The sequence below is a fragment of the Pseudorca crassidens genome, chromosome 2 (assembly GCF_039906515.1).
Source record: "Pseudorca crassidens isolate mPseCra1 chromosome 2, mPseCra1.hap1, whole genome shotgun sequence".
Classification (NCBI taxonomy): domain Eukaryota; kingdom Metazoa; phylum Chordata; class Mammalia; order Artiodactyla; family Delphinidae; genus Pseudorca; species Pseudorca crassidens.
Genome location: NC_090297.1, coordinates 110,682,276 through 110,710,214, shown reverse-complemented (window position 1 = coordinate 110,710,214; position 27,939 = coordinate 110,682,276). Strand labels below are relative to the sequence as shown.

The 27,939-nt window shown below is 50.6% G+C and overlaps 1 protein-coding gene and 1 non-coding gene across 4 annotated transcripts; both read right to left on the bottom strand.

Moving 5' to 3' along the window:
- Positions 1-8,636: 8,636 nt before the first annotated feature.
- Positions 8,637-23,033, bottom strand: NPR1 (natriuretic peptide receptor 1). 3 transcript variants are annotated; one of them, XM_067727850.1, is made up of 22 exons: positions 21,729-23,031; positions 20,828-21,027; positions 20,279-20,392; positions 19,721-19,856; positions 19,358-19,449; positions 18,516-18,651; positions 17,716-17,800; positions 16,776-16,896; positions 15,866-15,940; positions 15,646-15,723; positions 15,133-15,237; positions 14,802-14,876; positions 14,527-14,683; positions 14,082-14,237; positions 13,673-13,841; positions 12,807-12,953; positions 12,598-12,721; positions 12,368-12,436; positions 11,913-12,087; positions 11,564-11,662; positions 9,445-9,536; positions 8,637-9,292 (listed from the first exon to the last, which is right to left on the bottom strand). In XM_067727850.1, the coding sequence occupies exons 1-22, from the start codon at positions 22,438-22,440 to the stop codon at positions 9,230-9,232; spliced, it is 3,180 nt and encodes a 1,059-aa protein (XP_067583951.1). In that variant the 5' UTR covers positions 22,441-23,031; the 3' UTR covers positions 8,637-9,229. The 3 variants fall into 3 exon arrangements, with proteins under 3 accessions (XP_067583951.1, XP_067583952.1, XP_067583954.1); XM_067727851.1 differs by having other exon boundaries at positions 14,802-14,873; positions 21,729-23,027; XM_067727853.1 differs by lacking the exon at positions 20,279-20,392 and having other exon boundaries at positions 21,729-23,033.
- A 4,744-nt stretch (positions 23,034-27,777) lies between these two features.
- On the bottom strand, positions 27,778-27,849 carry TRNAM-CAU (transfer RNA methionine (anticodon CAU)). The gene has a single exon. It is a non-coding gene; the product is annotated as a tRNA-Met (tRNA).
- Between the last annotated feature and the right edge of the window lie 90 nt (positions 27,850-27,939).

The window sequence follows — 27,939 nt, the reverse complement described above, 5'->3', positions numbered from 1 at the left end:
CTCGTCCGGAGCTGTGCTCCGCAACGGGAGAGGCCACAACAGTGAGAGGCCCGCGTACCGCCCTCCCCCCAAAAAAAGAAAAAAAAAAAGCATTATGACATTGAATTTGACAATGGATTCTTAGATATAATACCAAAAGCATGAACAAAAAAAGTAAAAAGAAATAAACTGGGCTTCATTAAAATTTAAAACTTTTGTACATCAAAGGATATTATCGAGAAAGTTAAAAGAAAACCCATAGAAAGGGAGAAAATATTTTCATGTCATATGAGGGTTTAATATCCAGAATATATAAAGAACTCCTAAAACTCAAAAACAAAAAAACAAACCACCCAATTAGAAAATGGGCAGAGGACTTGAATAGATGTTTGCCCAAAGAAGATATACAAATGGCCAATAAGCACATGCAAAGATGGTCAACATCATTAGTAATAAGAGAAATATAAAGCAAATGCATGTTACAATATGGATGAACCTTAAAAACAATATGTTAAGTGAAGTAATCCAGACAGGAAAGGATAACTATTGCATGATTCCAGTTATATGAAATATCTACAATAGACAAATTCATAAAAATGGAAAGTAGATTAGAGGTTACCGGGGTTAGGGGAGGTGGGAATGGGAAATCATTGTTTAGTGGTTATAGACTTTCTTTTTGAGGTGATGAATACATTTTGGGAATAATGTTGATGGTTATACAACATTGTGAATGTAATTAATGTCACTGACTTACACACTTAAAAATGGTTAAATGGCAAATTTTGTGTTGCATGTATTTTACCACAGTAAAAAATAATTTAAAAAAACTACAATGAAAAAAATCACCATTTGACAAAAATTATAGTAATAATGATTTAAGCAAGAATCAGAGAAACCCAAATTGAGAGACATTCTAAAACATAACTGCCCTGTCCAAAATGTTAAGGTCATTTAGACCTAAGACTGAAGGACTCTTCTAGATTAAAAAATACCGAGACATGACAACTATATGTAATATGTGATCTTGGACTGGATCTTGGAGTGAAAAAAAATTTTTTCTATAATGTACATTATTGGAACAATTGGAAATTTGAAAACATGCTATAGACTAGATAGAAGTACATTTCCTGATTTTGACAAATAACTAATGGTTATGTAAGAGAATGTCATATATAATTTATACATATCTAAAATAATATATTAATATATATATTTATACTTATACATATAAAATCCTATCCCTTTATGTTATAGATATAGATATACAGATGTATACAGATAGGTAGATAGAAAGGGAGAGAAAGAGAATGATAAAGAAAATGTGGTAAAATGTTAATGGGTAAATCTAGTTGAAGGGTGTACAGAAGTTCTTTGTACCCTTCTTGCAACAGTCCTGTAAATTAAAAATTACTTCAATTTTTTAAAATTTCAAAAAGAAACTTATGAGATACCACTAAACACTTACGAGAATGAAAAGACTGACAATACCAAGTGTTGGTGAGGATGTCCAGTGATTGGCACTATCATACACTGCTGGATGGTGTGGAAATTAGTCTAATTACTTTAGTAAACCATTGAACAGTATCTACCAAAGTTAAACAGTTGCCTGTCCCAGGACATAATAGTTCCCCTCTAAGTTTACAGCCAAGAGAAATTAGTGTATGTGTCCACTAAAAGGCATGTATAAGAAAGTTCATAGGACTTCCCTGGTGGTCCAGTGGTTAAGACTCTCCGCTTCCACTGCAGGGGGGGGGGGGGGCGGGGTGTGTTTGATCCCTGATCAGGGAAGTTCCACATGCCAAGTGGTGTGGCCAGTAGCATTATTTATTACAGCAAAAAACTAGAAACAATTGTGAACCTAAAACTACTCTAAAAAATAGTCTTTTTTAAAAAAAACTAGAAATAATCCAAAAGTCCATCAACAATAGAAAGGATATAGAAAGGAATAATAGATATTATATATATATTCATATATATATGAATCACTTTGCTGAAATCACACCTTAACTAACACAACATTGTCAGTCAACTATGCTTCAGTCAAAAAAACAAAAAGGGCTTTCCTGGTGGCGCAGTGGTTGAGAGTCCGCCTGCCGATGCAGGGAACACGGGTTCGTGCCCCGGACCAGGAAGATCCCACATGCCGCAGAGCGGCTAGGCCCGTGAGCCATGGCCTCTGAGCCTGCGCGTCCGGAGCCTATGCTCCATAATGGGCAAGGCCACAACAGTGAGAGGCCCGCGTACCAGAAAAAAAAAAAAAAAAAAAGATAAATAACAAGGTTCTACTGTATAGCACAGGGAACTATATTCAATATCTTGTAATAAAGCATAATGGAAAAAAAACATATTGTTATTTTTCTAGGTTTTGGTATGTTTGGAAGCTTTTCAAAATTTTAAATTTGTAATTTGTTGTAATTTATCTTCACATTCTAATTAAATATTTCATACCTAATTTTGTATTCTCTTTTTTTAATTTTTAATTTATTTATTTTATTGATTTTTTTTTTTTTTTTTTGGCTGCATTGGGTCTTTGTTGCTGCGCGCGGGCTTTCTCTAGTTGAGGTGAGTCGGGGCTACTCTTCGTTGCGGTGCACAGGGGCTTCTTTTGTTGCAGAGTATGGGCTCTAGGCGCACAGGCTTCAAGGGCTCTAGAGCACAGGCTCAGTAGCTGTGGTGCGTGGGCTTAGTTGCTCCACGGCATGTGGGATCTTCCCGGGCCAGGGCTCGAACCTGTGTCCCCTGCATGGCAGGCGGATTCTTAACCACTGCACCACCAGGGAAGCCCTGTACTCTCTTTCTCAAAGAGAACCTACCAGATGGTATAAACTTCAAGCCCCACAAAACCTGGATCCATCCTGGCTGGGGGCCAGCTGGAGAGGGACTCTGAGGAGACAGTAAGCCTGTCTAATGAGTATTTAGATAGAAACACTGTGCTCTTAGTGACATAACCCTACTCTTCTTCATCTCTTATATGAAATCTTTAGTAAAATGGGTATTTTTCACTTTAAAATTTAACAGAGTACAAGGTGGGAGAGACTTGGATTAACAGCAGCAATGTGAGAAAAACTGTGGAGGTGGGGGAAGGGAGAGGTATGTGTGACCACAAGTTCCATAATAGCCCATTGTGTGACAGAGGCAAGGAGGTGAGAGTTGCCTGATCTCTGTACTCCTCAGACTGCACCTGGATGATTCTGCTCCTGACAGGGAGGCAGGCTGTCAAAGGGAGGTTGACGAACCAGGTGAACCCACAGGAGCTCACCCAGAATGGTACAGAGTTTGCAGTCAGATCTTAGAGAAATCTCTAAAGAAACTAGTGATGTTATATGGCTAAGGCTCCAGTATGGGCGGGGGTGGGAGTCGGGGAAATGGGGGGAGGCGGTGGAGGGGTTAGCTGTTGTTGGAAGAGAGAGGAGACTTTACAGAGCTAGGAATGGCAGTGGTAGGGCCAGTGGAAGAGGTAGTAAGAGGCAGATTGGCCTTTCCATAAACATAAAGGGAATTTGTATTAAATATCCAATATCAAACAATTTTTTTTTTTTTTTGCGGTACGCGGGCCTCTCACTGCTGTGGCCTCTCCCGTTGCAGAGCACAGGCTCCGGATGCGCAGGCTCAGCGGTCATGGTTCACGGGCCCAGCCGCTCCGCAGCATGTGGGATCTTCCCGGACTAGGGCACGAACCCGTGTCCCCTGCACCGGCAGGCAGACTCTCAACCACTGAGCCACCAGGGACGCCCCCAAACAATTTTTAATTCACATTGGAATGATGTTCATCAAATGTTAACAATAACTATTCAATGGCAGAATTTTAATTGTCAGGCGGATTCTTAACCACTGAACCATGATGGCTTTTTCATGTGACAAGGCACAATCTTCTCTGTACCTCTTTATAGAAGTGTGTGTCATTTCTAGAAAACAGTAAAGTCACAAGTTTTTGTTTTTTGGGTTTTTTTGGTGGCGCTTGTGGGATCCTAGTTCTCCGACCGACCAGGGAAGCCAAGTCCTAACCACTGGACAGCCAGGGAATTCCCATCACACTAGTCTTTTTTTTTTTTTTAAATCTCTATTAGCTATAGGTGGTCTGCAAAGTCTCAATTCAGCTACTGGAATACCTCTACCCTTGCTTCTTCTTTCAACTGTCACACAAGTGGATTTATCAGACAAGCTCGTCCTGAGCTTCACAATTTATATAAAAACTCAGCTCCAGGCTCAGCAAAACAAAGGACCCGGGACTTCCCTGGTGGCACAGTGGTTAAGAATCTGCCTGCCAATGCGGGGGACACGGGTTCGAGCCCTGGCCCCGGAAGATCCCACATGCTGTGGAGCAGCTGAGCCCCTGTGCCACAACTGCTGAGCAGCCCCCGCTCGCCATAACTAGAGAAAGCCCGCACACAGCAACGAAGACCCAATGCAGCCAAGGATAAATAAATAAAAATAAATTAAAAAAAACAAAACAAAGGACCCTTCATCCAACAAGATGTGCCTTCCTTAGGTGGCAGCTGAAGGAGAATGAGCATGCTTCCCTGTCCATAAACAAAGATGATTTCCTCAAAAGCAATTCTGATGATAGAAATATCTCCATCTTCTTATATCAGGAAGAACATTCTAATTACAGCTGTTCAAAAATAGAATGGTCTTAGTTCCAAGTGCCTGAAAGTTTTCCAATAGAACATGGAAGTTACACAGATGTTTTTAAAAGGATTTCAGCCCTGGATAAGCGGTTGGAGTGCATAACCCCTAGTTTTTCTTCTAAGATTTTTAGATCTTACCTCTCATTGAGGGGTCTAATCATGTGCTGCATTTTGCTTCCAACTGTTCCCTGGACAACAGGAACTCCTTACATCTAGCATAATGGTTTGCATAATGTAGACTCTTAATAACACTAGTAAACAACTAGTTCTTACTACCTGCCCTTCAGTGTTCTAAGCATGTAGTGGGAAAAACCTCTTATAATCCTCCAGGCAACCCTGTGGGGTAGGTCTTATTATGACCATTCCCATGTTAGAGCAGAAAACTGAGGCTTAGAGAAGTTGAGAAATTTGCCCAAAGCCACATGGATTATAGGTGGCAGAGCTGGGTTTGAATCCAGAGTTAGTCTCTTACCCAGCATCACACTGCCTCTCACTTGATAGACGTTTGAAATTACTCCAGTTCTGAATACTGAGATGTGGAATTTTGGCCTGGTTCTGGCCTGCTGGGAGTTTGGTGGGCTGAGAAAACATAAGCCAACCTGATCATAGGACATTATCAGCAGTGAAGGTATGCCATAGGCAGTCCACATTTGAAAGCCAAAGGCAGAGAGTAACAGTGGGATGTCTGTATCAAGTCCAGAAGGGGTACCACAGTGATTAACAGATGTATTTGGTTATGGAATCTTTGCTGTGGAAAGGTTCTTAAAGGGCAATCAGCCCACCTACCCACTCACTGGTACAACATGTGTGATAGGGAACTGGGTGGATGGGTTTTTTCCCTATCTGGTCCCACTCACTAAACCTGGAGTTAGCACTATCAGGGTTCCTGCCCCCGCACCTCCTCTCTTCCTATGGCCTCATCATCCTCACCAGTATCCAAATTCATCAGCATCTTGATGGTAAACACCTCACCTGGAATTTTTCTTGTGTTCCAGCTCAATGAGATTAAATCTCCCTGGACAGCATTAGGGTTTTTCTTTATGGTTAATTTACTTATTTTTGTATTTTTACAGCTCTTGCAATTTAATGAAAAAATGACTTTCAGGATGCCAAACCGGCCTCCACTGCTAATTAGATTCCATGGATCTGTCCTGAAAGGTATAAATCATTAAAAAAAAATTATCACTAAATGTACTGTTATGATAAATAAATTACCCAAGCTCTTTGATATAGAGAAAAGAGGGGGTAGGGGGAGGATATTTGTCTCCTTCTATCAGCTTTTTTTTTTTTTTCTGGGTTCCAGCCTTGCACAGGGCTGGTTCCCTCTGCACACTCTCTACAGTGGGCCCTCCTACCCACAGCTGGACCACAGCTGGGCCCTCCTACCTCAGCTGCACTCCCTGCCCTTCCCTTCCAATGGTGTCATGTGGGCTGATGAGATAATGTATGTGAAAGCCTTTGTCAACTGCAAGGCACAATCGAATGCCAATGATTACTGTTGTTATTATTCTTATCATACTCCAGGGAAACCCTGTTGCCCCCCACCCTCCCAGACCTACGCAGGACAGCCTGGGACACTCAGCGAGGCTAGACAGCCCCTCCCACGTGGGCGGAGGTTCTGGCGCAAATCCGTCTCCCTGGCTAGCAGGAGGGGCGCTACTGCTACCCTCAGAACACCGCCCCCCACCCCAGCCCCCCACACCTCCCCTCAGTAATGGCTTTCCCAGTCCTTCCTGGCTTCGGGGGCCTTCCTCCGGAAGGAAATCTCCTCAGTTCCAGTGAAAGTTCTTGAGCTGCTGAAGTCATCGACTCCTTGGGCCTCTCCTCACGCCCACTCCCTCAGCCCCCTCCCCTCCAAGTGCCCGCAGTGGAGCCAGGCTGCCCCGGAAGGATCTGACCGGCAATTTCCTACAATTGTCTTACTGGGGCTCCTCAGTCAATCAGCTACCCGCCCCTCCTTCCCCACCTTCCCCACCTTCCCCACCTCATCTCTTACAGTCTCCCCTCCCCAAACCCCAGTCTCTCTAGATATCCCAGCCTCCAGCCTGATCTTTTTTTTTTAATTATTATTTTTAAATTTATATTTGGCTGCACTGGGTCTTCGTTGCCATGAGCGGGCTTTCTCTACTTGCGGCGAGGGGGGCTACTCTTTGTTGCGGTGCGCGGGCTTCTCTTGTTGTGGAGCATGGACTTTAGGTGCACAGGCTTCATTAGTTGTGGCACGCAGGCTCAGTAGTTGTGGCACGCGGGCTCAGTAGTTGTGGCTTGTGGGCTCTAGAGCGCAGGCTCAGTAGTTGTGGCGCATGGGCTTAGTTGCTCCGCGGCATGTGGGATCTTCCTGGACTAGGGCTGGAACCCCTGTCCCCTGCATTGGCAGGCGGATTCTTAACCACTGCGCCACTAGGGAAGTCCCTGATCTGACTTCTTAGGTCCCACAGTTCTCTAGTATTTCTACTCCCTTCTGGGACTGCCACTACCTGCGAGGAGGAATGGGGGCTTGGGAGTCAACATGGCCACCAGGGCCCACCAGGAAGGTGGGTGTGCTGTGGTTACCAAGGCAACCACCCTTCTGTTAGGCCCTCCCAGAGCTATTCATCCCCAGCTGAGGACTTGACTGTGTTAGCTCCTTCTCCCAATAAATCAAATCTGACTGAGGCCAAAAAGGGTGGGAAGAGAGCACAGGACATCAGGAAGGGTCATTAGACAAAGGGAGAACGAATTATCCTTTCTTCACCTCCAGACCACCATTTGTGTATCAGGGCGCCCTGTCCCGAAGGCAGACGTCCAAGCTCTCCATAGCCCGCACCGACCTCCAGTCCCGCTGGGCGCTGGGCGTGGACTCCAGAAAGAGGCTTGGGGAGGTCGCAGGAGGGGCCTGTCTGCACTTGATGGATGGTACTGAAGAAATGTCTGGCACTTTCTTTCCCCATGGGGGAGGTGAAGCTGCAGCCACCTCTCCCCCGCATTCGCATTCCTGCCTGCCTGCTCAGGAAGGGGGTGGGGTGCGTGGCTAGAGCAGGGAAAGGAGGGCCCTTAGCCCAGCTGAGAGTCATGTTGTAAACTATCACTCACATTTGTCCACACTGGTGTGGGGGTGGATGGGCAGGTGGACAATTCCCACATTTCAACTGAGGTCAAAAGGGATCCATATGTTCCCACCTCACCCCTGCTTCTTGGCTCCCAGGCCTCCTGGGGCAGATGCCAGGACTCCCCACTCAGTCCACACTCCTTATAGTCCTACTGTATGCTGGGCATTGGGTAATAGAGCAGTTCTCAAAGTGCAGTCCACAGATTCTGTGGGTCCCCAAGATCCTTTCAGGGGATGGATGAGGTCAAAATGATGTTCATGGGAATTCCCTGGCAGCCCAGTGGTTAGGACTCGGTGCTTTCACTGCCAGGGGCCCCGGGTTCAATCCCTGGTCGGGGAACTAAGATCCCTCAAGACACACACACACACACACACACACACACACACACACACACACACACACACGAGATTTTCGCACTCCTACTAATTATGTTATTTGCCTTATTGACTGTGTTGATATTTGCACTGATGGTGCGAAAACAGTGGGGTTAAAACTTGCTGGTGTCTTAGCATAAATGAAGGCAGTAGCACCAAACTAGTCACTGTGGTCTTCAAAAAAAGCCAGTTTCTCTTAAGACTGTCTTTGATAAAGCCGTAAAAACTGAACATGTGATGGGTTTATTATAGTTATTTTAAATGAGTTAATAAAGACTTGTTTTAATTTCTAATACAGAATATACTGATAGATATGACCCACATAAACAAAAGCTCTTTGGGGCCCTCAGTAGCTTTTAAGGGAGTAAATGGGTCCTGAGACCAACAGCACCAGCACTGCTGGGGTAATTCGCAGGCTGTTACACTGGCTCCTCAAAACGGAAGGGGCACTGCAGCCTTTTTCAGATACTGCATTCCAACTTGAGAAACACCTTATTTGAAGCACAGGATGGAGAATATGACTGTGTTTTCTGGCAACCCGCTCTCCCTCAAGAAACACACTGTCACTGGAATAAAGATTTTAATGGTCTCCACTCACAGGAGAAGCAAGGCACACAAGCCCACAGCCCTCTGTCCTTCCCTTTCTCCCCTGTGCATTGCATCCTAGGTTGGGTGGTGGGGGACGGGGGTGGTGGTGTTTGTGGCCCATCTGGGCTAGGCCCAGATGTGGACTCCCCCCAGCCCCTTGAGTCACATATAATCCCTTTGCCTTTTCCTCCTCCCCATAAAAGTCAGTGTAGCACGGTTGAGGGAAGAGGGCACAGGGAGGGGCAGGAGGATCCAGGAATCCACGTCCCAGCCTGGCCTGGCCTGAGTCAGGGTGGAGAGTGGGTGCGTGTGCCTACATGTGTGTGTGTGTGTGTGTGTGTCCCTGGGCATGTGAGTTTTGGTCCAGTCCTGTGAGCTCCAAGTTCTCCCCCAATACCGGTCCACTTTCAGAGGTAATGTCTGGTGTCTCCACTGGGGTCTGCACATCTGAGCTGTTCAAACTACTTCTTTGGCAATGGTGGGGATACTGCAGGCGAGGCTGAGGCCTGGCACCTCTCTGTCACCTCTGGCACAGGGAAGGGAGGTGTGGAAGGCCAGGAGGGGAGCCAGGTCAGCCTCGGGTGCTACTCGCCCGCTCCCCCAGTAGCCAGTAGGTCCGAACTTTGCCTTTGCCCTGGAGGGAAAAAGAGGAGTTTGGGGTGGGGAGTGACTCATCCACTTTCCCAAATGTTGGGAGTGGGGTTGGCTGCTTGAGAAGGGGCCTGGGGGAGGGTAAGCCCTTCGGGGACCCTAAGGGGTGGTAAGGGTAGGGACTTCCTTTTTTACCTTCATTTCTACATCCCCTCGAAGCTCCAGCTCGAAACCACCAAACTCCTCCAGGACAGCCTTGGTCTCAGAAGACAAGTGGATCTTCAGGGCTGGGTAGGAGAAGGGAGATGAGAGAAGCAAGAGATGGGAGCAGGAGATCAGGGACTGTGGGGCTAGAAACATGCTCTCCCTCCTTCCTTTGGCCCAGAAAGCCTCCTAATTCAAAGTCCCACCCCCTCCATGTAGTGTCTGACTACACAGGCCTCTCCCTAAGAACTCTAGAACTGTGCTGTCCACCATGAAAGCCATTAGTCACCTGTGGCTATTTAAACTGTAATTGAAATATAGTGAAAAATGCAATGCCTCAGAGGCTACCATATTGGACAGCACAGCATAGAACATTTCCATTACTGCAGAAAGTTCTATTGGACAGCACTCCAGCGCATCACCAGGCTCTAGACAGACAATAGAGTGTAGAGGTCAGGAGCTCAGACATCGGAGCCTGCTCTGCCTAGGATGAATCCCAGCTTGGACACTTGCTCGGGGAAGTAGTATAAACTATCTGGGCCTCAGTTTCCTACTCTACAAAATGCTGATAGCAACAGGACCCATCTCAAAGCCTTCTGGTGAGGATTAAATTTAACATTATTCATTACGCATTTTAAAAGAGTCTGGCACTTAGGAGGCACTATACGAGTGTTTGCTATCATCGTTCCTTAACTCAACACCCTCATTTCAGGGCTGAGGGAGCCCAGGCCTCGGGGAGGAGACCTGCCCAAATCTGCTGAGGTCTGCCCAGACTCCTGACTCCTGACTGCTGTTCCCCACAGCCCTTCTTTGACCTCCCTCTGAACTCGCCCCTACCACTCCTGGGGGTCTGCATCGCAGAGGCCCTTTTCTGCTGTTAAACGATTTCTGAGAATGTGCTCCTTGAGGACTGAACCTCAGTGAGAAGCTTTCTCCACCTCGACGCCCTCAACACAGTGTCCAGGGAATATCTGCTGAACCAGACCCCCTCTGGGCTCCCAAGAAGCCCTTTGCCCACCACGAGGCTTAGCTGGGGTCCGCGTGGACTCCCTAGCAAGCTTTGGTCTGGGTCGTCTTAGTATTCCAAGGCCAGGTACTCAGTAGTTGCTCAATAAATATTTACTGAATTGAATTGTGTTGACTACAGCAGGAGGCAGAAGATCAACAGGAAGCAAGCCCAAGGGAAGAGGTGGGAGCAAGCATTTATTTGGTACCTACTGTGTTCCAGGGGTTGGGCTATTTTTTAGAACACTGAGACAGGCATCATTTTAAAGATAAACAGGGACTTCCCTGGTGGCGCAGTGGTTAAGAATCTGCCCGCCAATGCAGGGGACATGGGTTCGAGCCCTGGTCTGGGGAGATCCCACATGCCGCGGAGCAACGAAGCCTGTGCACCACAACTACTGAGCCTGCACTCTAGAGGCCGCGAACCACAACTACTGAAGCCCGTGTGCCACAACTGCTGAAGCCCGCACACCTAGAGTCCCTGCTCTGCAACAAGAGAAGCCACCAGAATGAGAAGCCCGCGCACCGCAACTAAGACTAGCCTCCACTCGCCACAACTAGACAAAGCCTGCGCACAGCAACGAAGACCCAAGGCAGCCATAAATTAATTAATTAAAAAAAAAAAAGATAAACAGCTAAGGCTCAGAAAAGTTGAATGACAATTATCTGCTAGTCGTGTTATATGACTTTCTCACGTAACTCTTCTGAGGTAGATATTTAATTCTCATTTTCCAGGTGAGGAAAACAGAGGCTCAGGGAGGTGTAGCAAACTGACACAGCTGAGTCGGTTGTAGAGCTGAGACTCACACCCAAGTGGGCTGCTCTGGAGCCCTTTTTACCACACCCAAGAGGGTCCTAAAGGTAGTTCCCAGCTGGGAACTGCTGGACATTGGCCTGGAAAGACTTTTCAATCATTTGCCAAGAGGGCGCAGCTGAGACCTGAGTCTCTGATTAGATTCAAGGTGATGTGGCCAGGTTGAACCCTTATGAGAAGGGAGCCTGGGAGGAGACAGAACATGGATTGGATAGGCACCCACTGCCAGGAGGGCCTTCCTCAGCCACAGCCACCCTTCCCTCCCTGTCCCGCCTCGGGGACCCAGCATACCTTCCCCGTTAGACTCCATTCTTGAGGCCGTGTTTACTGTGTCCCCAAAAAGACAGTAACGGGGCATCTTCAGCCCTACCACACCTGCACACACGGGTCCTGGAGGGAGCGGAAGCCCATCAGTGAGGGAAACCCATCAGTTTAGGGAAGTAGGTGGGAGGAACGGAGGGTGGCCATAGGACGGGGCTAGAGCGCTCCAGGAGAGGCAGCAGGTGGGACCTGCTGTCGGTGGGAGCCCAGAGGTGTAGGTGTTCGCGCGCACGGGGAGCGGTGGCGACGCAGCCGGCTCGTCTCTCATCTGCAGCTCCAGCCTGTGGGAGCCCCCTCCCCGCCCCTCCGGCGGCCTCACCTGTGTGGATGCCGATGCGCAAGCGCAGCTGCTCCTGGGGCCGGTGGCGGATGCGGAAGGAGCGCACCGCGTCCAGCAGCGCCAGGGCCATGCGGGCCACCTCGCGGGCGTGCAGCCTCCCGTTCCGCACTGGGAGCCCGGACACCACCATGTAGGCGTCACCAATGGTCTCCACCTGTGAGGGCCGCGAGAGGGTGCCGGACCTGAGGACTGGAACTTTCTCCCGGTGCGGCCCCCACACTGTGGGCACCGCCTTCCTGTCCCCACCCCCCATCTACCAGCCACTGTGTTCGCTCATCCCCCAGCCCCCGCGCGGTTTTTCTGCCTGTTCCTGGGTCTCCCTGTGACACCTCCCTGTGACACTGTCTTTGTCCACGTCTCTTGGTCTTCCTGCTTAAGACTATGTCATTCTGCCCTCCACATCCGTCTGTCTGTCCCCTCCCATCTTTACTCACCTTGTAGACATCAAAGTTGTCTATGACAGCATCAAAGCAAGTGTACAGGTCGTTGAGCAGGGTCACCACCTGGAAGAAAAGAGAAGCCAAAAGGGGTGGGGAGTAAGGGGCCCCGGGGCCCCACCTGGGCTCGGGTGGGAAAAGCGGAACCAGAAGGCAGGCCTGTGGGATGCAGGTGCCAAGCTGAGCACACCTGGCTGCTCCGACACCTGGGGCTGTGCCTGACTTACCTGCATGGGCGTGCTCTCCGCCGACAGGGCTGTGAAACCCACAATGTCGCTGAAGTAGATGGTGACGCTGTCAAAGGCTTCGGCCTGGACCGTCTCCCCACGCTTCAGCTGCTCAGCCACTGAGCTGAGGGGTCAGGGACAGGTGCAGGATCAGAAGGTGAGGTGGGGCTGGGACAGGGGTGGCGGGAGCACCAAGCATGGGCACTCACTGAGGCAGAATCTGGTAGAGCAGGGCCTCCGCCTTGCGCTTCTCCTCCAGGTAGGCCTGGGTCCGCTCCTCCACCAGCTCTTCCAGGTTGTTGGCGTACTGTTCCATGCGCGACAGCAGGTTATCCAGGATGTTGCTGCTGTTCTCTCTGGGGACATGGGCAGCGGAAGGGGTGGTGGTGAGAGAGGAGCGGCACGCCCTACCCTGAAGCGCCTCCCCCAGACTCTCACCCTACCCAGGCTTAATGTCAGCCCACTGCAGTGGAGTCCCTGGCGAGAGTCAGGGTTGGGGGGCACAGCAGGATGGGGGTGGCAGGGGAAAAGGGTCGGAGGAAAGTCCAATTCATCCCTGAGACCCCAGGGTCAAGTTTCAAGCTTCAGACATATTGGCTATTTTGAACATCTTTGTTGAACACAAGTGGCTTAGAAGGAGGTAGAAGAGGCAGAAAGGGACAGGGACCACTCGAGAACGGAGTGAGGGCACACAGGCTGGCAGAGGGGTGTGCCTGGAGGAACCAGCCCCCAGGGGCACACTGGGAAAGGGGATCAAAGGGCCGGGTGGGAGCTCCCACGGAGGGCAGAGAGGTGTAGGGAGGAGGTGGGAGGCCATTTACTCTGCGGCCACTGAAGGCTGATGGAGTAGGGGCCGCTGGAGGAGCGGGGTATGAGAGGTAGGGGACTGTGAGACCAGCCGGGTCCTACAGTATTCACAGAGGGGGCTGCGAGGCTGTGGCAGGCTGGAGCAGGCTGTGTATGCGGGGGCTGTGCGTGGGCTCTGCCACCACAGGGATAAGACTTAAAGTGTGAGGCACGCGGTCGCTGTGGGGGATAGAGGAGGCTGGGGGGATTCAGGACTAATGCCAGCGACCTGTTAAATTTGCGCAGCATCAGGCGGATCTGTTGGAAGGGTGGCCGCTCCTGCGGGTCCTCGGCCCAGCAGCGCTGCATCAGCTGCCCCAGTTCCTCCAGGTGACTCTGCAGGGCCAGGGAGGGCCGGAAGGGGGGCTGCTCGCCCCGAGTCACACGCTCGATGATCTCTGTGTGGTGGGGGAAGAGAGGCCGAGGGGTAGGTTCAGCCCGGGGCCTGTTGAGAAACGGGGTGGGGAGGTCCAGGACCAGGGCACGGGGCAGGGGAGCCCTGCAGGGAACTGGGCTAGTCATGCTCAGGGTCATTGGCAGCAGTGGAGCAAAGGGTGGCGGCACTTCCAGGGTTCCCTCTCTCTGGAGCTGGGGTTAGTTGACTGTGGCAGCATTAGGGGAAAGCGTGGTCCTCTCACCTTTGGGACTGAGATCCAAACCTTCCACGTGGAAGACACCACTCCTCAGGGCAATCTCCTGAAGGATGATCCCAAAGCTGTACACGTCACCAGCCTGGGAGCCCCGGGCAGGGGGTGAGGCCATTCGCAGGAGCTCAGGGGCTGTCCACAACTTTTCTGCAGGTCAGAGGTCAGGAGTCACAGGGTGAAGGGCCCCAAAGCTAAGGGATGAGGGGAAACAAGGTCCCAGAGGATGTGACTGGGACTGATCTGGAGACATCACAGGGGTCGCTAGGGCTAGAAGGGGCCTTGAGACCATTTCGTCTGACTCCGCTTTCTACTGATGATGAATTGAGCAGGGAGTCAGGAAAGGTGGGCCCGAGCCCACCATAGGCCAGGCATCAGCATCCCCACTGGGCTGTGCTGGGGGGGGGGTGGTAGGGGTCAGAGTCAGGTCGGGGCTCACTGGCATAGAGGGTGTGTCCTTGCTCGGGCTCCGGGTCCCTGAAGCTCTCCAGCCCATAGTCAGTGATCTTGAGCACGAAGCGCCCGTCTACTACGCAGTTGGATGACTTGAGGTTCCCATGGGAGCAAATGGCCCCATTGTGCAGGAACAGCATACCCTGGGAAATTTGGGGATGCAGGGGTCTCGGGCATGAGTGAGACCTCCAACCAACCACAGCCAGGGGAGAAGACTGCCTGGCCCCTCCCCCAACACCCAGGGGGCCCTTTTGGGCCTACCTTGACGATGTCATGGGTGAGCGAGTACCGGAACATCCAGTCCAGGGTGATGCTCTCATTCTCCAGGATGTCCTGCTGGGCAGTGAGAGTCAGCCCTATACCCTGCACATGCCCCCAGGAGGAGGAGTGCAGGGGTTCCACTGACATAAACTGGCAGAACGGGACAAAGCTTTGGGTCTACTCCAGTGCCACCACTCTCCCCCCACTCCCATTTTACAGATGGGGAAAATAAAGGTCAGAAAGAAGGAGAGGCTTGCCCAGGGCCTTATGTTGAGTCAGGGGCAGACCCGGGGCTAGACCTAGTTGTCCTGACACTCCCTTGTTGCCTCACCTGCAAGCTCCCACGGGGACAGTACTCTGTGAGGATACAGATATTGGGGGGGTCGGTGCAGGCCCCCACAAACCTGGTCAGGTGTTCATTCTGCACATCCCGCATCTGCAGGTGAGAGCCAGCATCAGAGCCTGACAGAGACCTCACTCCTTGCCAAGTGGCCCCCACCCTTGGGGACCCCTCACTCTCCTTAAGTCCCTATGCATTCTCTGCAGACATTCTAGGACCTTCCCCGGTGATTCCCACTCCTGTTCTAAAGAACCCTTCCCCAGAACCTGCTCCCTACTCCCTCTGCTTCCTAAGCCTATCCAATGGAGCCCCTACAAAATCTCCAGCCCTTCTCCCATCTATGATTCCCCTACTCGTACCCACAACACACAGGGGCCCATCCCAGGGCTACAGTGCTCATCCCTTCCTAGGATACCCTGCAGTCCCTCCATACCCATTCTGTTGGCCAACCTCCCCTATGTCCCTAGATTCTTCCCTAGGCCATTGCCTCCCTCCCCACATTACATGCTTCAGCTCAAACAGGACTTCCCGCGTCAGCTCAATGCGTTTACGGTTCACACGTTTCACAGCCACGAGGTTGCCCTGAGTGAGGAATGGAGATTGTCACTGTAAGGGGATGGCCCAGCCCTGACAGCCCACCCCTGTGCTAAGACCGTCTCCAGTCCTCCATCATAGGAAAGCCCTGCCCCAGTCCTGAGGACCAGTGGTCTTTCCCCAGACCCACCTTATAATATGCTGTCTTGGCAAAGATTTGGAACTGGCCCTCTGTGGTCAGCAGGGAGCCGTAATTGGAGCCTCTCTGAAGGGACGGAGTGCAGGAGGGGTGGTCAGCCCATGGACCCGGCTCTCCATCCTGGTTGCTTGAGCTCTGGTCTTCACTACCCTGCCTTATCTTTGTGTTGCCCTGCCTCTCATTCCACATCATAAAATCCTTTCCTCATTTATTTACTTTTTAAAAATGTATCTTCAGGGGCTTCCCTGGTGGCGCAGTCGTTGAGAGTCCGCCTGCCGACGCAGGGGACATGGGTTCGTGCCCCGGACCGGGAAGATCCCACATGCCGCGGAGCGGCTGGGCCCGTGAGCCATGGCCTCTGAGCCTGCGCGTCCGGAGCCTGTGCTCCGCAACGGGAGAGGCCACAACAGTGAGAGGCCCAAGTACCGGGAAAAAAAAAAAAAAAAGTATTTTCAGGGGGGTGGGGCGTGGGGGGTGAGATGACATATATACACTGATATGTATAAAATAGATAACTAATAAGAACATGCTGTATAGCACAGGGAACTCTACTACTTCGCTGTACAGTAGAAACTACCACAACGTTGTAAAACAACTATACCCCAATTAAAAAAAAAAGTATGCAGAAACTTTCAGATGATTATACAAAAAAACAAACAAATAAAATAAAATGTATTTTCACATATGCTATCTCTAACTTTTGAAAGACCCCTGTGAGGGAGCTCTGTAGATGTAATCATTACCTGCGGTAGTCTCAGAGAGGGAATGTGACTTGCCCAAGGTCATAGAGCGATTGAAGGCAGGGCTGGGACTAGAAGCCTGCTCTCTACCCTACCCATCAGGCACTACCCACACGCCCATTCCCAACTCTGCCCCCTCCCCCCAGTACCGGAGTTCTTACCCCGCTCAGGGTCAGCCGGCTGCCTGCACTCCGGAGGTGCCTCTCTAGACTACTGGGCTGCAGGTCCTCCCAACGCACCCGCCACAGCTCTGAGGCCAGTTCCTTCTCCAGCTGCATCTTTCTGAGGCATGAAATGTGCACCTAAGTCCATGTCTGAGCCCCTGACCCAGGGTTGGGGGGTGCTCAGCAGCCTCTCCTCAGAGCCCTGGGACCACTGCAGTTGCTAAGAGATGGGTGGGGCAATTAACATCCGCTTGGTTGACAGTCAGGAGGCTTGGGTGAAATTCTGCCTCACTGGGGACCTTGGGGTAGTCACTCCACTTCTCTGAGTCTCGGGTTCATGTCTAAATGTCCTCATTTGGAAATTGGGGACCTCGACATTTATTTCAAAGCATTGTTACAAGAGTGAAAAGAAAAACTGTGTGTGGAAGTGCCTGGCACACAGTATATGCTTGACCAGCATTGATTTCCTTCTCTCCCTCCCCGCTTCCCTCTGTCTTTAACTTTTCCACTGGAAGGCAGGAGTGGGGCTTCCTTCTCTCTCTCCTCCACTCTGGGTTCAGCACTTGGTACACAGCAGAGCCTTCATCCCTGCTCAACGAATATAAGCCCAACCCCACAGGTGTTGGTCCACTGCTTCCCATCTGGTCTGTACCAGCAGGAAGGGAGGATAAATGGAATCCACACCCTGCGATGCCCCCAACAGATCTGCTCCTTCTTGGATCTCCCGGATCCTCCCTGGCCACTCCACCTCTGTCCCCTCCTCCTTCTCTCTTCCAGGTGTCCTGAGGCTTTTTAGTCTCTTTTCTCCCCCATCTCCCTGGGCCTTGCTGCACTGTCCCTTTACCCCTCCCTCTTCCCTCTGGGTCCCTGCCACCTCCTCTGCTATTGGCTCTTTAGGTCTCCCAGCCTCAATCACCACCCTCATTCCAAGGCTTACCTGTATATGAAGAAGGAGATGAGCAGAATGCTGAGCAGGGAGAGGCTGCCTACCAAAGCCAGCACCTCCAGGGTGGAAAAGTGGTCTGTAGGGGAGAGTCCAAGTTGCAGCGAGAGAGATTTGGGTTCGACATTGGACAGCAGGAGGAAGAACCTTTATTTTTTTTTATTTTTAATTTTTTTTGGCTGCACCGCACAGGCATGTGGGATCTTTAGTTTCCTGACCAGGGATCGAACCCAGGCCCCCTGAAGTGGAAGCGTGGAGTCCGAACCACTGGACCACCAGGGAATTCCCTGAAGAACCTTTTAATATTCAATTAGGGACTTCCCTGGTGGCGCAGTGGTCAAGAATCCGCCTGCCAATGCGGGGGACACGGGTTTGATCCCTGATCCAGGAAGATCCCACGTGCCGTGGAGCAATTAAGCCCGTGGGCCACAACTACTGAGCCTGCGCTCTAGAGCCTGTGCTCCGCAACAAGAGAAGCCACCGCAATGAGAAGCCCCCACACCGCAACAAAGAGTAGCCCCCGCTCGCCACAACTAGACGAAGCCCGTGCACAGCAACGAAGACCCAACACAGCCAGTAAATAAATAAATAAAAGTAATATAATAATGAAATAAAATAAAAAGTTAAAAAAAATATTCAATCAGTGAACTGGGATGATGGATGAAGGGAAGAAAAAGGCAGGAGGAGTCTCTCCAGGACCCCCTCAGTGTGGGAGAGGAGCACGTATTTGACTCCCTGAGCAGGAAGGAGGCAGCATCTCCATAATGGAGGCTTGGAAGGCAAGGGGCAGTCACCTTGGTTGCAGGCTGGGTCCTCATTGTCAAAACCACATTTGGGCACATCAGGAGGTGGATACCCCAGAGGCCAGTTCAGTTTGCGCCCTGACACGGTCACCAGCTCTTGGGAGGTTCCATTGAAGTTCAGAACAACCTATGGGAGGGCAGGAGCGGTCGGTGGGCAAGGGCCCTTGGTGAGGCCTCCCGTCCAAGGGAGAAATCCTGCCCCCCACCTACCCCATCTCTGCTGCCAGGGACTGTGTCTGCACTGTCAGCTATTCAACGAGTCCCTGCCGTGACTGGATACAGAGAGCCTCATACCCATGCCCCATGTTATCAGAGGGGACAAACTTGAAAATGACTTAAAGGTTTTATAAAGAAAACTCTGTATAGAATCACAGCCCTCCACTCAGGGAGTTTATAATCTTGGATTGAAGCACACAGGAGACAGGAAAATGCAGTGTTCTCGGTCCACATTCCCAGGCCTAATCCAGGCACCCCTCGTCCAGGAAGCCTTCCCTGGCTGATCTGCTCCTTGGTGCCCGTGGTCTCAACCCCTTCCTGTTCCTGTTGCACTTATAGAGCAAGGTGATGTGCATTCATCTTGGCCCTGAGTCAGTCTGTCTCCGCTGGGAGGGGATCCTGCCTGCCTTTGGAGACATGGAGTTTCCTGAGGGCAGCACTGTGCTCCCTCCTCAGACATGGAGTTCCCCAAGCATAACACCTGTGTGTCCCTATCGTTCTGGTTGCTCCTCCAGATTGGCTGGATCTCTTTTATCCAGGGCTCTCTCTTATCCAGGGCGGTGGGAGGGTGAAATGTCATTCCCAGTTGGCACTGTCTTCTGGGGGCACAGCCTTACCCTGAAGGCGCCAGTGTCAGGATCCATATCCCAGAGGGAGAAGTCGGTCTCCCGATCTCCATTGCTGTCCATTTTCAGGTATCCTGTCACACCTGGGGGTATGGAGGAAGATGGCTGTGTTTTGACAGGGTGGAATTTCATGGGTCCCACGCCTCATCTCTGTCTGTTGATCTTTTGATCTGGGCACTTAGGAAGACTTCTTGATGGCACTAGGGACATGGGGAAAAGAGCCTAAAGAAGAAGAGAGGTAGAAGAGACTGGTGTGGGCAAGTGACTACCTGCACTGCAGGGCTAGGGGCTTCTCACTGCTTCCTGCCAGGGGCACCCCAAGGTAGCCCATTCCTGCCACCTCCAGTGCCTGACCTTGGAAGCTTCGGTTCCACATCCGCTGAGTGATGCCCTCCCCATCGGTGACAGTTCCCCCATGTGCTAGAGTCTCCGACACTGCCTGGACATAGAGCAGGAGCCCGTCGTGGAAGGACGCTGGGATGGTGTTCACCTGCAGGGGCAGGCAGAGCTGGGCTGGGGTGGGATGTATGAAGGGCACAGAGTGGGGCGCTGTGGGGTGGGGAATGGGAGGCACTGGGAGCTTGGAAGAGGATGGGAGAAAACACGCTCACAGCACAGAGAGATTTTACTACTTCTAAGACGCTCCGCATGTATCACTGCTTCTGAATCCTGCTAGGCAGATAGGGCAGGACGTAGCATCCTCATTTTACGGATAAGGATTTGAGTTTCAGAGGTTGAACAATTTGTCAATGCCCCCCTCCATCATCAGGAGAGATATGGGAACAGTGGGAAGGGAAAGAAGGGGAGACCTGGGAATACGGGGATGGCTGAGAGAGCAGGGCGGCGACTGGCAGAGGGCTGTGAACTGGGGGCTGGAGGTCCACGCTGCAGGGTCCCAGGAACCCCTCCTACCAGGCCATCCTCCATGGTGAAGTTGAACTGCTCATGGGCCAAGTGTTTTAGCTTCTGTAGGAATTCCAAGTACTCAGGGTTATCCGGCTCTTTATAGGTAATGATTTTGGCAGCCTGAGGAAGGGGTCAGTGGAGAGGGGAGAGCTGGGTGCTGACTCCAGTCCTGCCAGTACCCTGGGTGCCCACCTCCCAGAGCTGCATCTCTACTTGCTCAACGTCAAATTGGACCCTATGTTCTGCGCGAGGTGCTGCCTGCTTCAAAGCAGGGGATGAACTGGGATGGCTTTTCCAGGTCCGGATGGTCTGTGAGATGTGAACATTATCCCACCTCAAGGGCATTCTCTCATCTTTTTAGCCTCCTGGTTCTGAAGTCCCCTGGCCCTCTGTATACCCCTTGCCCCAGCCCCCTGCCCTTTGTCACCTAACTCTCTATGAGCATCCAGAACCTCTTTTCTGGAATCCTTTCAGACACTGAGGGACCCAGGACCCAGACATAATGTGCCACCAGCCCAGAGCCCCACAGCCTGGGCTTCCAATCTGAACACTCACCTGGAAGGCCTGGTGGGCACTGACATCCTGCCCATCCCCTCTCTCCCAGGGCCTGTGGGGAGCAAGGCCGTGTGCTCCTTGCAGGCTTTGCCCAAAGAGGTCCAGGTGGAAGAAAACATAGTCCTCCCCACTCAGGCCAGCTTCCAGGGCCAGAAGCATCAGGGTTCTGAAGGTGTCTGGGGAGCTGCAGATGTAGACAACTGGGGAGGAAGGGGGGTCAGAGAGAGAGAGAAGAGCCTAAGTGTCAGGGAGTGGAGGGGGAACTGAAGCCGGGGCACCCAGGGGAGGAAATTCAGAGACCCTGAGGTAGTTAAGTGGAACTCCTGGCTCAGTCTGGGCTGTGGCCTGAGGAAGGTGAAGGGAGGGAGGAGGCGGTGGGAGAGGGAGGAGGAAGGAGCCCAGATAGGGAGAGAGGGAATAATGGAGCCAAAGGTGGGCAAGGTGAGGTCAGGAGCGGGGGAGAGCAGAGAAGGGCCAGCTGGAGAGGGGACTGGAAGAGGAGAGGGCGTGTGGGAGCACGGGGAGGAGAGTTGGAGGAGGGAAGAAGCCTGCTGGGAAGAGAAGGAAAATGGGGGAGAGATGAGGGATAGGAACTAAGCTGGGGCCCTACTAAGTGTCATGGTGGCTGGAGGCATTTTCTCCCTCCCGTTAACTCCGCAGGAACCGGTGGGAAGGAGGTGGGGGAGTGCGGAGGTGAGAAGAGAGGAGAGCCTAGGAACTGGATGGGGGGGGGGGGCATGGAGAAAGAGAGGGAAATAGAAACTCAGAGGTGGAAAGGGCGGAGGAGGCTGAGACAGGAATGAGGAGCCGCAGGAAGGAGAAGTCTGGCCCGGAGAAGAGAGAGGATGTCCCGGGGAAGGCCCGGAGGCAAAGCGGCCGGATGGGTGTGCCCGTGTCTCACCTCGGCCTTTGCGTCGCACGGTGCGCAGCAGCATGGTGTAGTGGTCGCGGTCGCCCTCGGCGAACTCCAGGTGGTCCACCGTGATGTTGAGGCGGTCGCGGACCTGCATGTACAGTCCCTCCACCACGAAGAAGCAGGGCTGGTCGTCGTGGGGCTGGTAGGCGTAGAGCACTAGAGCCTGGCGCTCCCAGCCCAGCCGTCGGTGCAGAGCCGCCACGAAGTCGCCCAGCTTGGCATGGCTGGGCCCGGCGCGGGTGGTCAGCGCGTACTCGTCCTTGGCCCCGAACCCCACAGCCGGGGCGCCGGCGGTCAGCAGCGGCACCCGCCAGTGCGCAGTGAAGCGGCCCACGGGGGCGGCGGCGTACACGCAGCCGGGGCCCAGGAACACCGCGGGGTTGTGCTCCCACTTGAGGTCCACGGCGGCCAGGGGCGCGGCGGTGTCGGAGCAGACGCCCAGCGCGCTCTCGCTGCTGCCCAGCACCGTGCGGACTGTCCAGCCCGGCAGCAGGTCCGGCCGCGCCTTCACCCGGGCCAGGGCCAGCTCCACCGCCGGTCCCACGCGCGCCCACGACCACGGGTACGAGGTGTTGGCCAGAGGTAGCACCACGGCCACCGTCAGGTTGCCCGCGTAGCTGCCCGGGAGCAGCAGCAGCGGCGGCAGGAGCAGAAGCAGACGCAGGCGGGCGCCGGAGGGGCAGCCGGGGCGCGGCATGGCCTCAGAGGGCACCGAGGCGGACAAGCGCTCCCACCATGGCCTCTGGCGTCCCCTCCGGCTCAGCGGCCCGTCCTGGGCACCAGGAGCGCCCCTGTGGGAGGGAGGACGAGCGGGGCGGGGGCGCTCACCCCGAGGCACGCTGCTCCTTCTAGCTGTGACAGTCTGCGCCAGGAGCGCCAGGGGCGCGCGACGGAGGGGTGCGCCCAGGGCGCTGCAGAGCAGGTGGGTGCGAGGAGAGCGCGGGGGCCGAGAGGACGCGAGTGTGAGCGAGAGCGTGTGTGTGCGTGTGTGTGTGTGTGTGTGTGTGTGTGTGTGTGTGTGTGTTAGGAGAGAGAAAACGAGAGCGCGAGCGCTCCGTGGAGAAGGATGGGAGAGGGCGCCAGGGAGGGAAAGGAGAGTGTGAGTGTTTGTATGTGTGCGTGAGCGCCTGGCCCAGGGAGTGTGCCAGAAGGGGCGTCCGGCCGGCCCAAGTCTCCGGCAGTCCGGGGGGGACTGGGGAGGACCCAAGCCAAGCTCCGAACCCTCCCTCCCGGCCGCTTCCCCTCCCAGACTCCGTGACCTTAGAACCAATCCTGGATCTTTAACTCCTTCGTCCCCGCCCCGAAGTCGCGGGCTCTTCCGAGTCTCAGCCTGCGCACTTTCCTTTAGACCCTCTTCGCGCTTCTCGGTGGCCAAACTTCTTCCTCCTCCGAGAAGCGGCACGGGTAGAAGGGGCTCTGTTGCGGGGTCGGGAAGAACTGAATAGAGAAGTGTGTGGGAACAACAGAGGGCCTCTTGCGCCCCACCTTTCCCTCTCCTCCTACCTGGTTCCGTCTGGGGAAGAGAGAAAGAGGTGCTGGTTTGGGATCTTGGTAGGAAAAAGTGTGTGTTTGGATGTGTGTCGGGGTGGTGCGGGAGGGTGACGGTTTCTGGAAAAGGCGTTAAAGTAGGTGAATCCAGGGTCCCCGTAACCAGTCCATCTAGGATCTCACCCCCTCCTCCGGTTTACAGATTGAGCGGATTAGCGGAGAAGAAGGACCAGGTAGAAGGGCGGAGTTAACTCTTTAGTTCCCCAATGGCTGTAGGAACGGGGAGGGAGAGCTTGCGGGTGGCTGGAGGAACGAACAGGTGTGATCTCAGGGTCACTGCCGGCGTGTGAGTGTGTGTTTGTCTTGAGGAGGATTATTAAAATGGGATTTGTCGGGGCGGTGGGAGACAGTGTTGGAAATGACAAGCGGCGGGGTAAATTGGGGAGAGTATTTTGGGGCCCTTGACGGCTGGGCTGGGGGCCGGAGAGCTGTGGAATCAGTCTGCCCTCTAATGGCCAGCAGAAGTCGTTGACCGTATTGCGCTGCCAACCTCTGCAAGCCTGTACCTAGGCAAGACCAAAGATCAGGAAACTTCTTCCGTACTGCAGATTTCCAGAGGACCTAGTACGTGTTAAGCACCGGCTGAAGGTATAAAGATTAAGACTATATATATATGTGTGTGTGTGTGTGTGTGTGTATATATGTATCTCATATATATCATGTATGTATGGTCCATACATTTGAGGAGCTCTATTTGGGACAAATAGCCATAATGTTAAATAGCCATAAAGTTAAATACTACAACAGAGAGATAGGTAAATTGCTAAAAGGCCCAGATAAGGGCTATTTTGCTTGCATTAGGGCCAGGAAAATCTCCAACGAGAAATAATTCAACAAGGGTAGGAGGATGAGAAAGGTATTCTGTGCAGAGACAGCAGAATACTGAAGTCTGTTTCCTACATATTTAGGAGAATTTTGAATATTCTTATGGTCTAGAGCAAACAGTAGCCCATGGACCAACTTCAGACGGCAGGCATGTTTTGTCTGGCATGTATTCTCTCTCTCAAATATATATATGTTATATATTATATATGTATATTATATATATAATTTAATTGCCCACATTTTAAAATCAGCAGATGGCACATGAATATTTGGAATTCTGACTTGTCTTGAAATATTGGAGAGCTGGTAATCTAGGTCCTGCATCTCTCCATGAACAATAATCTGGAACCAAGTATCCATTCCTTCTTTGAAGTGAGTCTAGCTCATCACGGTTCCTATTCACCCTGTTCACTCATTTGCGTTACTGGCTTCATTAGCAGTGCATGTTTTCAACCCTGATCTATCTAGGATGTAAGGTTTATGGGTGTAAGAATGACTGAGGAGGAGAGGCAAGAAAAGGCAGCAGAGGGCAGATCATGCAAGCTTTTGTGGGACAGGCATAATGTCTTTGTTCTATAACGAGGGCTCCAGAGGCTATAGAGGTAGATAGGAGGTTGGAAAAAAATTTTTTAAGTTTTATTGAGGTATGATTGTTATACCATAAGCTGTACATATTTAATGTATACAATTTGATGAGTTTGGACATATGCATATGCCCATGAAACACATCACCACAACACCAAGGTAATAAACATTTCCATCACCTCCAAACATTTCCTTGTGTCCTTTTGTGTGTGTGTGTGTGTGTGTGTGCACGTGAGTGTGTGTTAAGAACACCTAGCATGAGATCTACCCTCTTAACAAATTTTTAAATGTATAATACGGTCTTGTTCACTATAGGGAGATGCTTTTTAAGTAGAATCAACTGGAATTCAGGAAGAACATACAAATAACTGAAATCTAGGTGACATTGACTCATTAGTTGAGAAGCTAAAAGAAGCTGAAAGGTTTCGGGGCGAAGATAACCATTTTAGTTTATTGCTTTTGAAGTGCCTGTAGATATCCAAGTGGAGGTGTCCAATAGGCCATTGGATTAGTGGAACTGGAGCTCAGGAGAACTAGACTAGAAATCCAACTTAGTAATTGAGCTTCTCTTTCAACAATGGTGACTTAAATAATTTGTCCAATCCTCAAGCTGAGCTGCAGACAACTAAAAATGTTAGATGAAATGCTTTTTAAAATAAACGAACTAAAAGACAGTGAGAGCATGAAAGGACAGGAAAGCAGACCAGCAATAGGAGAGCTTTTACCCTAGAGTCATTCGCTGATCCAAAATTGGTGGCAGAAAATAGGCTGTGTGGGGCAAGTGAGACAAATTTGGAGTCCAAATGTCCCCAGAGGTAATTACTTAGGTAAACCACCTTTCTATTTAGGGTTAGGATCCTGAAAGGCTGCACTCCTAGGGGAAACCTAGGAGTAGGATAAACCAGAAGTAAACAGAAAATCCAGACCTGAAATAGTCAAAAGCCAAAATTAAGAACCAATTCATGAGTTTAAGAGCAAGTTGGACTCAACTGAGGAGTAAGTAATGAATTGGAAGAAAGGACAGAAGAAACCACTCAGAATGAAGCATGGATACAAAGGAATGAAAAATATAAAAGAGGGGGTTGGAGATATAAAGGATACCATGAGAAAGTCTGACACACCTTTATTTGGAGCTTAGGAGGGGGGGAAATAATAGGGTAGAAGCAATATTTAAAGAGATAATGGCTGAGAAACTTAAAAAAATAAATGAAATACATCAAGCCACAGATTCAAGAAGTTCAGCAGATCTCAAGGTTAGAAAAAAAAGAAATCCATACCTGGAGCCATCAGAGTGAAGCTGCAGGAAATTAAACCAAATATAAAATCTTAAAAATAGGCAGAAAAAAGAGGATTGGTTGCCTTCGGAGGAGCAACCATTTGATTAACAACATTTTTTTCACAGCAAAAATGGAAGCCATAAAATAGTAAAATAATATTATAAATGTGCTGAAAGAAAATGACTTCCAGTTTAGAATTACATATCTAGAGAAAATGTCCTTCAAAAACAAAGGTGAAATAAAGATGTATTCAGAAAAACCAAAACCAAGAAAGTTAGCCACCAGCAGAAGGGCACTAATTCTCAAGCGGAAGGAATATTACTCCAGATGAGTGTTGGGGATACAGGAAGGAATAAAGAGCATTAAAAATGGCAAATCTCAACGACCACTGCTTTAATTAATAAGCATTAATGTCTTGTGGGATTGAACATATACACGGAATTTAAATTCTGTAAACGTATACACCTACACTTACCCAAGAGGAACAATTGCATCTCACCGCAAGAACGTTGTACAAAAATGGTCATAGCTGCTTTATACATAATGGCTCCAAAGTGGAAAGAGCCCAGATGTGCTCGCCTGTGTCTCAGCCAGTTGGAGGTCCTGAATTCATCAACAGGAGAGTGGGTAAACAAACTGTGAAATATTTATGCAATGGCATGCTACTCCGAAATAAAAAGGAACAAATTGCTGATAAATGCAAAAACATGGAAGAATCTTGAAATGTGTCAAGCAAAAGAAGCTAGACAAAAAAGAGTACATAGGGTGTGAGTCCATTTATGGGAAGAATAGACGAAACTAATCTATGATAATAGAAATTGGAATAGTGATTGTCTCTAAGGGAAGGGCAAAGGGGTATGAGTGAATTTTTTGAGGTGATAAAAATGTTCTTTATGTTAATTTGTGTGATGGGCAGAATACATTACTCAAAATTAATCGATCTGTGGACTTAAGATCTGTGCATTTTGCTGTAGTAAATAATACTACAATTAGTATATCAGTATCAATATAGTACTTTAAAAAGTTACACAACAATATATATAGTTCTGGAGGGAGTGACGGTGGCAAATGGAATTAAAGTATTCCTTCATTTTTCACGAGGAGGGTAAAAGTATTACATAAAATTAGACCTTGCCAGTTCAAGGAGGCACGTTGTAATTTTTAGGGTAACCACTAAAAGAGTAGAAAAATAGTGTGTAACTCCCAATTGACAGAGGCAGGGAAGGAATAATAAATAGTAATCAATGCAAAACAAGGCAAGAAGGGGGAGAAACAGGATTATAGAAGGACGAAAGCACATAGTAATATGCTTGATGTAAATGCAACCATAGTATATCCATATCTGTGGCTGTGAAACTTCGTATAAGGGTGAAATCCGCCAGAGAAGTTGTAGAGTGAGGAAAAGAGAAATGAGGGGAAACTGGGCAAATGGCAGGGGGTCTGGTCCTTCTCTCCTGTCACTTCCCTTGCGCTCTTTTTCTGAGCTCTTTTTGCAAAGGCTGTCTCAGTTTCCCTGCTAGTCCCTCACCATCAGTATTTTCCCCCTCCGATTCAATCAATATACATACTCAAAGCCGCTTCTCCTGCCTAAAGTTTCTAGCCTCTGTGAACCACATCCAAACGTGTAGTGTTCACAGTCACATAAAGTCCCTTCCTGTTCCATTTCGCTTGCTGATGGCAAAAACAGCTTCTAAAGCCTGCATTTTTGAGAGAGGAAAAAGTAGGAGTATGGCTGTTACATTTATTGAAGAAATTTAAAATTAAAACTGCTAGGAAGGAAAAATAAGGAAGCACACCGATAGCAGAGGATGGTTTCGATCCATCGACCTCTGGGTTATGGGCCCAGCACGCTTCCGCTGCGCCACTCTGCTGCTTCGAAAAATGATTTTCCATGAACTGTACAGAAAGTTCTCTGAATGCTACCCGTCCTGATTTATTTACACAGCACCCCCTAGTGTCTG

Bases quoted from the DNA above. Each gene is read 5' to 3' on its own strand.
- NPR1 (XM_067727850.1), bottom strand. From the start codon at position 22,440: ATGCCGCGCCCCGGCTGCCCCTCCGGCGCCCGCCTGCGTCTGCTTCTG. The intron at 15,238-15,645 runs GTAATGTGGGGA...TCTCACCTGCAG, and splicing joins TCCTGTTTGAGCTGAAGCAT to ATGCGGGATGTGCAGAATGA. The intron at 9,293-9,444 runs GTAAAAAAGGAA...TTTTCCCTCCAG, and splicing joins GAGGGGATGTAGAAATGAAG to GGCAAAGGCAAAGTTCGGAC.